Source organism: Hibiscus syriacus, unplaced genomic scaffold (assembly GCF_006381635.1).
Source record: "Hibiscus syriacus cultivar Baekdansim isolate YM2019G1 unplaced genomic scaffold, ASM638163v2 tig00000715_pilon, whole genome shotgun sequence".
NCBI classification, from domain to species: domain Eukaryota; kingdom Viridiplantae; phylum Streptophyta; class Magnoliopsida; order Malvales; family Malvaceae; genus Hibiscus; species Hibiscus syriacus.
This window is the reverse complement of record NW_024061811.1, coordinates 347,354-358,472: the sequence shown is the minus strand read 5'-3', so window position 1 is coordinate 358,472 and position 11,119 is coordinate 347,354. Positions and strand designations below refer to the sequence as shown.

General features: G+C 35.7%; 1 protein-coding gene across 9 annotated transcripts; it reads left to right on the top strand.

The window, feature by feature from the left end:
- Nucleotides 1–10: 10 nt before the first annotated feature.
- Nucleotides 11–5,467, top strand: LOC120211003 (endonuclease V-like). Of its 9 annotated transcripts, none has more exons than XR_005524557.1 (9): nt 19–274; nt 353–626; nt 2,824–2,886; nt 2,979–3,018; nt 3,099–3,163; nt 3,290–3,406; nt 4,128–4,252; nt 4,789–4,859; nt 5,125–5,467. XR_005524557.1 is itself a non-coding variant. In XM_039209637.1 (9 exons), exons 1-9 carry the CDS (start codon nt 198–200, stop codon nt 4,962–4,964), a joined length of 864 nt encoding a protein of 287 aa, XP_039065568.1. In that variant the 5' UTR covers nt 21–197; the 3' UTR covers nt 4,965–5,118. The 9 variants fall into 9 exon arrangements, 4 of the variants coding, with proteins under 4 accessions (XP_039065579.1, XP_039065568.1, XP_039065577.1 ...); XR_005524556.1 differs by lacking the exon at nt 5,125–5,467 and adding an exon at nt 4,953–5,118 and having other exon boundaries at nt 4,789–4,867; XM_039209637.1 differs by lacking the exon at nt 5,125–5,467 and adding an exon at nt 4,937–5,118 and having other exon boundaries at nt 21–274; nt 4,128–4,256.
- The last annotated feature ends 5,652 nt before the right edge of the window (nt 5,468–11,119 follow it).

The following is an 11,119-nucleotide window of genomic DNA, read 5'->3' as shown; positions in this document are numbered from 1 at the left end:
CCTCCCTCCCCCCTTTTTTTCTAATATTTCCTCTCGAAGCTTTCTCGCGATTTTCCTTTTTAATCTCAAAGCAATTTTTGAGGCGTGAAAATTAAAGAATAAGAAATTTCCAATTTCCATAAAGAAAGGGAAGAAATTTCTAAGATCAGTAAGCAATTCTGATATAAAGTTTTGAATAACGGAAGTGGAAGCAGAAAATGGAAGGGATAAACGAGAAAGAGGAAGCACAAGAAGGTCCAGGTCCTGGTTTGGCTAAATTGGGAAAATGGACGGAGTATGTAATTGTAAATTGTAACTGTATTGATTGGATTTGGGTATCCGTGTAAAATAGAGGAGTTGTTGAAAATGACAGGATTCAAGATACGTTGAAGAAGAGAGTCATTACGGTGGATGATTTCCCATGGAAACTGCCCTCTCCACAGTCACAGCAGCAGCAGCAGCAGCAGCAGCATCAACTCAAGTTCGTGGGAGGAGTGGACGTCAGCTTCTCCAAGGATGATCCATCTATGGCATGTGGGAGCTTGGTGGTTTTGGACCTCCTTAATGATCTACGCCTAGTTTATCAGGAATATACCTGCGTCAGACTTGACATTCCTTATGTCTCTGGCTTTCTTGCCTTCCGTGAGGTAACATATTTGATTTTCATTCATAGTTTTGGCTTTTTTGGTCTTCGTATAAATCATTTTAACTCATGAACTTCACAATATTTATTCAAGAATTTATGCTTGTTATTATTTTTATTTTTATTTATCCAACAAGCAGAGAAATCTGCTACTGCCGTTTACATCCTGTACAAGGCTAGATTGCTATTTACTTATGCAGTCAACAAATCAAATTAGTGTTGTTCACTGTGCCTGATAATCTACCATTTACAACTTTTACGATTATACTAGCTATTGGTTGTTCTTCCCGATGCTGTCATGAAGTCTTCTATTCCTTGGCATAGGAAGTAGATTTGAGCATTCGGAGCCAATCTAAATGCAGCAGTACTAACTAATAGCTTTCCTTGTGATGCTCCTCACCACCCAAAATAGCTCTTCCTGCCATGAACAAGTAACTCTGCAGATTCCAGAAGTAGAGAGGATTATCCCCCCATATCTGCTTTGAGTTCAAATTCCCTAGCATTCCAGGGTAATTGCTTGCCCCATCCTACTCTTAGTGGGCAACATGCCCATTATAGCTAAGCAAGGGATAAATGAGTGTCTGCCTGTCTGGGAATTTGAAAATGACTTCACACAAGCCTATGTCAGTCCACCTTGTATTTTTTATGCCTCAACGCATGCCAAACAGTTGCTTCTTTAGGTTGGGCCCAAATGTCATCCATACAATGTCAATGCCATCTCCTTGTTGCTATATGAACCTAGTTGCCAGGCTCCTTAATTCAATAGCTTATCGCATCCCAGCTATCCTCTGTAAATAAGGCAGTTACACGACATTCCTGCCTTCTGGACATATGCTTCCATCCAAGCAACACAAAGTGACCTAGCTTGGGTGAGCACCATCCAGAGATTCCTCATATGCTTTCCAACTGTACAAGTCTTTAAGTCTCAATCCACCTTGTCCTTAGTATGATCAATGGCATATCAACTATCTCTGCCCTTTATGCAAGTCCTTCAAAAATAAAATTCATGAGAAAGCGCTGCTTAGTTGTGGCTTTGGTTGGTAGCAACAGGTTTTTACTCCAAAATTCAGATATTGAAAAGAACAGACTGAATAAACTGCTGAGAACCTGCAAAGAATAGGTGTTTGATTGCTCAACTCTTTATCCTCTTTCGTATTTTGTCCACCGGAGGAGCACAATCTTTGTCTCTAAGTTTCTTAGTGATCAGTCCTACACCTAGGTTTGTGATAGGTAGAGTTCCAAGCTTGAACCTAATCTTTGAAGCTATGTCCCAAAACATCTCATCATTTGTCCTTGCACTATATAATATAGCTTCACTTTTGGAACAATTGAACTAGAAATCTGAACTCACGTGGAAAACTTCCAATATGTTGGTTATGGGTTCAACAAATTGACTCTGATGTTTGTTGAAGCTTAACAACTCATCAATGAAGCACAAATGTTTGAGCCTCATTTTCTCATACTTAGGATTTTAAGGAATTGTGCAGGTACTTGATTCGAAAGGCAGGATAACACATTCAGAACTATGACAAACAAATATGGGAGATTGGTCCCATTGTCTAATCATCCTACAAACCCTCCATTAACTGCCACAGAGAACTTGGGTGTAGCGAGGCATCTACTTATCCTGCAATAAACATGTCAGAGAAACTAAGGACATTGGTTCAAACTATTCCACCAGTTTAGAATAATGATTTCTGTTCTTGACGTTGCAACCAACTGGATGTTTCTGATACACTTAAGACTCTCTGCAACTGGGTTAATTTGGATTTTTGTTTTGACATATGCTGCTAGGGTTAAGTGTGGCTTTAGCATGTATAGGAGACCAACAATTTGTTAAATTTTGCTTAGATTTGTTTTCTGAAAATCTAAGCTTGGAATACATGTTTTTATTGAATATTAAATTATCTAATTTCATTTTCATATTATCATTGATCATCTTGGCTTAACTGTTTTTGTAGCATGTTACAAATTGGATAATTTATTGAAAAGATGAGTATTTGGCTATTTGAAAATTGGAAATAAATATGTTCTGAGAGGCTGTTTGTCTAAATGATACCCCATTGTATCTACACCCATAATATCACGCACAATATCTATGGGCCTCCCTGGTTCTCTTGTCATGTGACTCCTTATTGACCAAGTCTTCTTTCATTCTTTCAACTATTTAATTCAGCCCATTTAACTTTTTCTTTTTCAAGGCTCCCATTCTTGTACATCTCTTGGAGAAGATGAAAAAAGATGCTAGTCCTTTCTACCCTCAGGTCCTCTCCTCTGTATTTCAGTTTAAATTTTTTATTTTTGTCATTATTCATCATATCCTTTATGTTGTCTAATCCGTGCATGCATTCAGCAGGTACTTATGGTGGATGGTAATGGATTACTTCACCCTCGAGGCAAGTTAGTCTTTTATTCTATTCGGTGCCTTTATCAGTTATCACCTTCTCTTGTATGTTGAGAGTTTTTCCTTGTCCAGGTTTTGGTTTGGCTTCTCATGTAGGTGTTATTGCTGATATTCCGACCATTGGTATTGGAAAGAACGTGCGTTTACATCAACTATTACTTTAAACATTATATTCTTATTCATGACTTTTAATGAACAAACATTCATATGTACAAATAAATAATATACATATCTCCACTGTCAATATATTTTATCTTGTTCAGCTGCATCATGTTGATGGTCTTACTCAATCTGGGGTAAGAAAACTTCTTGAAGCTAAAGAAAACAGAGCCAAGGGCATGATTACTTTAAGAGGCAACTCAGGATTCATCTCGGGGGCGGTAAGAAGTTGAGCAGGGTTGTCTTGTTTTTTCTTTGTCTTCCTAGCCGTAGTATGAGCAGATATGTTATACATTATTGAAAAAAAAAACCATAATCATTTAATCAAAGCAGAATGCAAACCTGGGCTTGCATTTTCTTTGAAATTTTTTCGTCACTGGGTTGCTTATGCTTCAAAGTAAATAAGGCGTAAGCTGTAATCATTCATTTACTAAACCTTGATAGTTTTTATTTGATTCCATGTACTATCTAGCACGTCTACTAGCATATAGGTGTAGCTTCTGATTTATTTAATGCTGCAGTCCAATTCTTATGCAACTTTGAGATGCTCCCACCTTTTTGCAGCATGTTAAAGATACCAGTAAATTATTGTAAGGGAGAGTTTTGTTGTTAAACATTATGTAACTTTTGATTATTTATGGTTATTAAGGCACTCTTTTCCTCCTTCCGCTGACTAAGGAACATTTTTTGTTCCATTAATCATGAAGGGGGTTTTTAACGAGGCCTAACTTCTTATCAAAAAAAAAAGATACCAGTAAATTTTTTCTTTAACCTGTGGAATGTTGAAATATATCAGATATCAATATGTTGCAATGCTAAGTCATTTGTTTCTTTGTCCCTTTTCATAAATTCAGGGAGTGTAGAATTGAAATATAGATGTACAAAAGTTATCTCATCTTTATGGTCCCAAATTTTTACTGTACTTTGTCTTTTTATTAACAGGCAATGCGATCAAATCAAGGTTCACTAAAGCCTGTGTTTGTTTCAATTGGTCATAGAGTATCACTTGAAACGGCAATCAATATTGTAAATATGACATGCAAATTTCGTGTGCCAGAACCTATAAGGCAGGTAATCCAAGTTTGTTGGTTTCTGATAAAATTATGAATTTGTTCGGGCAAATTAGCATGAAACCAATTCTGTGAAATGCTTAATCTTTTAGCTTGTTTGATTTCTTGTATATTGTTTGTCGTAGTCTTAAATGAATATGTGGAAGTACACTTGTATTTGCAATTCTTATATGAAGGCTTTGTTGCTTTGGCAATGTGTTTGTGGAGCTACGTATTGTTAGTTTTTTATGTACATCTGAGATTCCTCTAGTTCAGTGGAATCCAAGGCATAATTGGGGGAAATGCTTTGAACTGAATCAGGATGTATCTGAATGCACCCTTGCAGATTCAGGGTTTCAAAATAACTATGCAATAGTAAACTCCTCTCATTTTTTGATATAGTTTAGCCACTGGGATCAATTATTTAGAAATAAGAAACTTGAGTCTTTATTATTGTTGTTGTTGTTGTTGTTGTTGTTGTTACTTGAGCATCTTTTATTTGATTCTAAATTTGGTATGAAATACTCAAGCCTATACTTCCATTTTCTATTTAGGCTGATATAAGATCCAGAGAGCATCTTCGAAAGCTCAAATTGAAATGTCCAAGTGATGCAATTGCTAAATGGTAGTTTATTCTATAAACCTGGTTTTCTTTTTCTTGTTTCCTTCATATTCCTCAATTATGAGAACCTGCAAATTAAGGTTGTGCCGGCTTTTTGGTTCGTTCTAAAGTATTTGGCTAATGGGGAAAGCATCTAGGATTAGTACTGGGGGCAGTACCATTGAGCATGAGTGACGCTCTGCATTACTATCAGCTTTTGATATATTTTCATAGCAGTTTCATGCATCAAAGAATGGAGAAACCATCACACTATTGACTTAATATGTAGATAGTTGCCTGTCCTTGACCGCTAACGGCATGCAAGAGTTTTGGGGGGCTGCGGTGACAGTCGGCAATGTTGGTTTGTGTTTCCTTTCCCAACTGTTCTCGTGTTGTGGTTGATGTTTATCACTTTGATAGTAAAATAAAAATGGTCCAGAATATTGAATGATCCGACTTTCAAATGAATTTAACCAGATAAAGCTTAGTTTGTACTTTGATGTGCTACTCTATGGATACAGAGATGCCATATCAGTTTGCATCTGTGGGTACTTTCTTCTTTTGGATCATGATATGATGATTCCAACTACAAACAAGATTATGTATAAATTCATACCATGTTGATTCTTGAATGATTGATAATTTTGCTGCTAAAAATACTAGTTTAATGAAGGCAAGCGAGTAAATATTACTGTACCCCAGTTATCATCTACCGCTAAATTATTTTTGCAAGGCATTGTGGCAGGAGCGGCCACCCTGCACTTATGGTCATTGCCCAACAAGCGTAAAGAACATCACTTTGACTAGCGTTGTTTATCGCAGTCTCACAACCGAATGTCCGAGTCCTTGGTGGTGGTGCCCTTGCATTACTTGATTCAGACCTCTTCTGGTCAATTGCTCGAATATTAGCTTGTAATCCTCGAGAGGTTCACTGTGATGAAGTTGATGCTGACAGTGTCCAAGGGCTCCATTTTTTTGATTTTTTTGTGAATGGTTTAGACTTTTGTTCATTTCAATTAACACAGTAACAAACTAACAATTATCTACAAATTGACTCATTCAAGGGATTGAGTACCAATTACGAAAGACAACTACAAACTAATGGGTCAAACTTGCTTAAAAAGAAACTTCCAATCACAAGAAAAATCATATAAACAAGCCAGTAGTTCAAAGATTTGGTTGAGTTGGTATACATAAACCGTCATTTAATACAAATGTGAGCATCTTGTTTGTTTATTTTGAATTTTAGAGTCACCCCAAGCCCATATGAAAACGCATCTCGTTGGGTCTATGTTCTATCCCTTACTTGCATTGCATTCGCCAGTTTGCCTGTATCAATTGTAGACACCCGTTTTTGTCCGGGTTTTTTTTCCGTTATTTTATTATTATTATTATTATTATCGTTATTTTTATTATAAATTAATTACATGTATTTTTGCAGGCCAAATTAAGGCCTGATTACAATTGGCCCAGAGACCAAAGGCCCAATCCCGGAGCCCAACAACCCGAAGCCCAATTGGCCCAATCCCGGGGCCCAACAACCCATCAGATTAGGGTTTCAAACCCTAAATCAGATTAGGGTTTCAAACCCTAAATCAGTTTAGGGTTTCAAACCCTAAATCAGACTAGGGTTTCAAACCCTAATCCCCTAACTACACAGCCGCCGCTCAAGCCAGAGTCCAATCCCTCAGCCGCACGTTGATCTTCACCATCAGCCTGAGCCGCGTGAGCAAACCGTGAGCCAATCACCGAGCCACCAAGCCGAGGTGTCCCGTCGCCGCCGACTGCTCTCCTGCATGAACAGTGACCGGTTCCTGTAAAACAACGTACCCAATCAAATAACATTGGCCTAAACTTACCCCAAATCTAAAAAAACCCATTAGAATAGCACCCTAAAATCCCGGAAAATCTGGATTTTATTCACCCAATCAGAGAAATCAAATCCTATCTACCTAGATATCATCATCATCTCACCAGGAATCCAGAGGCAAGCAAAGATAAAAGAACAGAAAAAAGAAGAAAAGGAAAATTTTTTCGAAAACAGAAGAAAAAAACAGAAGAAAAAAAGAGAAAAAAGAAAAGTTTTACCTCCTCCTCGAACCACCACCGTGAACCTCGTTGTGACCTTCTCCGATCCCAGCTAGCCCCGTATCTGAAGGTAAAACCTTCTCCTCTTCTAGGTTGGTTAGGGTTGGAGTGCAGTGGGTTTTGGGGTGTTGATTCGCTTAGGTTTTTAGGTGAGAGAGAGAGATGAGGTTACTCCCCATGGCCACCGATCTACGGTGGCCGGGGAGTTCTGGGTTTTCTGTTTGCTGGAGAGAAGGGGGTGAAAAGGAGAAAGGTTGAGAGCCTTTTCGGCTCTCTGTTTTGTGAAGGAGAAAGGGAGAGCGGCTGAGGGTTTGAGATGGGTTAGGGTTTTCAAATAACCCTTTAAGTGGGTTATGATACAGACGCCGAGCGACGTCGTTTTGAACCGGGTTGAGACTGCGCGTTTTGAGGAAAAAGGGATATTGTTGGTTTCAGTCCCTCATCTTCTGATAGTTCTCCCCGTGTTTTAAATTTTAGGTCTAATCCACTTTTGGTCCTTGATGTTTGTAACCTATTATTTAGTCATTAAATGAAGTTTCATTTTATTTGAGTTTTGAGCTTTTTATCTTTTCACTGTTATATATTGGTCACTATTCAGTTTTATATCATTTCGTCTATATTTGATTCCGGTTTCAATATTTTCAAATATTTCAATTTGATCATTTGTTTCCATGTATATTATGATCTTTGCGATATTCGAATTGGGTCATCATATTTGTAGTACTTTTATTTTAGTCACTTATCTTATATATTTCGGTGATTACTTGAATATGGTAAAGATTTTTTTAGTTATTCCATTGTAGTCACTATTTTAGTGTATTGTTCATTCTCATTGATATCCTGATTTGGCCATGACATTTGTGATTTCTTTATTTTAGTCACTGCTGGATAGTTGGTTTAGTTATTGTTTAGTCTTCTGTGTATATGGTTATTTTATTTTAGTCCTTAATGGTAGTTATAGTTTTGTTTTATTTCCAATGCCTATATTATTAAACATTTGTGATATGGGTTCTATTTTATTTGTAACTATTATTTAGACTCATAAGTTTCTATTTTTACTATTTTAATCCCTTTAGTTTTTATTTCATCCATTTTGATCCCTTTTATTGCTATTTTTATTATTTTAATCCTGTATGTTTAACTTTGTGCTATTTTTTTTGTCCTTCAAATTTGTGTTATTTTATTCTTGTAAGTATTTGCATTTTAATGATTTCATTTGGGTTTATAATGTTTCTTATGCTAGTTATTTATTATGAAGTATTTATTTATTACATGGTTATTTGTATTAAAAAATGTTTTAGTTTCATTTAATATAAAATTTTTATTTTATATTTTACAATTACATTTATTTCATTATATTTTTTATGTATGAAATATTCGATTATACTTTCAAGAACACATATTTATAGAACGGGCGTGGAAAGTATCACTTGATCGAAGGGGGTACAATCCGATACGACGTTCAAACGGAATAAAAAACGCAAATTCTTCCTTTTACAAGCTTATAAATTATTTTATTTATTTTTTTTATTTTTTTTGTTGTTAATTTATTAGATGTTCATATTGTTTATATTTAAATTTTAATCTTTATTATTATTTCTTCATTGAATCTTAATATGAGTGATGTATGTTTTGGAAAAGTATAGTATGATGCATTTTATGTCAATTTTCATCATTTTTATTAAAGAGAAAATATTCTTTACAAGTAAGAAATAGACGAGGTAGCTTTCCCGGCGGAGGATTGCAAATCTCGGGATTTCTTATCAAGAAAAGGATTTTTTTTTATTTATTATAACTAATATTCAATAAATAGATCATAATTTATTTATTATTCTATTTTTCATAATTTTTATTGTATTAATGGTTGTATGTTAATATTAACAATACATAAATTAAGCATATTTTATTTTCTACTCATGACGATATTATTTAGTGGTAATTCAAAGATAGGATGTACTTTATAGAATAATAGATGATATAGCTTTCCGTTGGAGGATTGCAAATCTTGAGATTTCTTACCAAGTGAAGTACTTCTATTATTTTAACAAATATTCAATAAATAGATCATATTTTTACTTCATACTCAAATTGTAATTTCCACCATTTACGACAATGTGTAAGCTACACAGTACCAATTTTGGGCGTTGTGGGGGTGTTTACCCTTCCCCACACGTACCGACTCCCGAACCTATTTTAAATGAATCTTTGGTAACGTAGACCAAATTTTTGTCTTATAAAATTATTTTTCTTAAAAATTGTTTTTAAAAGACGTTTTAGGTATTTGACCTACCTAACCCAAAGGTCGATGGCGACTCTTTTCTATTTTATTCAAATCAATTCCAAAATCACCAAATTTTCCAAATTAAAGTCATAATTGTTTTTAAAAATAATATTTAATTGTTTTTTTGAAAAATGGTTATGACAGCTTGGCGACTCTGCTGGGGACGAAACTAGAGAGTCAGGCTGTCGGTCGTTTATATATGGTCGTTATGGTGGAAATTATAAGTTCGAATCTTTAGTAAAACTATGATCTATTTTTTGAATTTTTATTTATTATTTTTATATACTAACATTTTAATTGTTTTCATTTTTTCAGATATTTCTTAGTTCTCGTTGGGTGTTATTTTTTATTTTTTATTTTTTTATTTTCCCTGTTTTTGAGTCAAAGGTTTGTTTGTTTCCTCACACATCACTTTCATGAGCATAACATGAGCTCTAGACATGAGTTTCGATCTAAATTAGTTAGGGTGATTGCTTTACTCTCGTAAGAATTTATTCTTCGTATGAGTTTTAGCAAATAACCCATGGGATACATACCTTATACCTTCGTAGGAATTTATTCCTCGTATGGGTATAAGGCAGTGAATCCCCTCGAATTGAACTCGGTCCGTTTGAAACCTGTAATGGGTGAGGATTGAGGGTTTGGTAGCCCAAGGGGGCACCGACATCAAGGACAATTCGAGTTCCTTTTCCTGTTAGAGCTGAAACCATGCATATAGTGAACCATAGAACGGTCACACTAGTAGAGTCATACTGAACCTCTGTCCGTCAATAGGTACCCAAAATAGGCGCACACAATGGAGAAACCCTCTAACCTTTTTATTTTATTTATTTATTTTTGAGTGTGTAGAATAGATTTATTCTTTTAAAGCATGTGAAATAGAATTTAGGTGCAGTTAGAATTTAATTATTTTGGAGGGGTAGAGAGCATGTTTGGGTAGGACCCTTTTTGAGGAATATTATTCGGTAGATAGACATAAGAAATAGATTTATTTCCCGTTTTACTTATCTTTTATGTTAAATTTATACAATTGTTTTGACTAACTTTTTGTTTGTTTTGTTTATTTTTTTCATACTGCATAGACATATCATTAGAAAAGGCGATTGATCTGTGAGTATCGATAAAGTGGAAAGGCTTTCACGATGGAAAGGAGTTTTCTAAACAAAGAAGTGAATCCAGCAGATGTAAGGAACTGGTCCGAAGCCAAGCAGAAAGAGCAGGGAGATAGTCTATCAGGGAACTACGTGTCAGATCTGTCTGATTATACACCAGCTTCTTTAAAACAGAATGAACTTCAGGGATTGAAAACAATTTGGGAAAGCTGGAATCTTATTGAGAGGCAAGCTTTTCAACAGACTTATGGGGATATATTTCATCTGATATACGTAAAGGTAGACCCGGTTCTCATACGAAGCATAATACAGTTTTGGAATCCGGCCTATAGTTGTTTCACATTCAACCGATAGGACATGACTCCAACCCTCGAGGAATACCAATCTCTGTTGAATTTGACAAGCGTTAAAGTGGACAAAGTTTACTCCCGGTCGATAAAAGGACCTTCTTTTAAGTCAAAGCTTGCAAAGATCTCGGCACAAGCGACAAATGGGTGAATGATCGTTTGCAACGCAAGGGAGAAAGAGGGGTGCCGTGGTCTCACTTACAAAAGATAGCTGAAGCACATGTAGATGAAAACGTGCGTAGAGATGTATTTGCTTTGGGTATATATGGTTTGGTAATCTTTCCAAAATGTTTGGGATTGATCGAGCTGGCAGTAGTCGATTTGGTTGAGAAGTTAGGAAGAGAGGAATCCAGTCCATGCAATTCTTGCTGAAACTTTCCGATCTTTGAATATGTAGAAGGTTGGGGGGAGGTCGTTTTATGGGTTGTGCTCAATTGCTTACTGTGTGGATCAGAA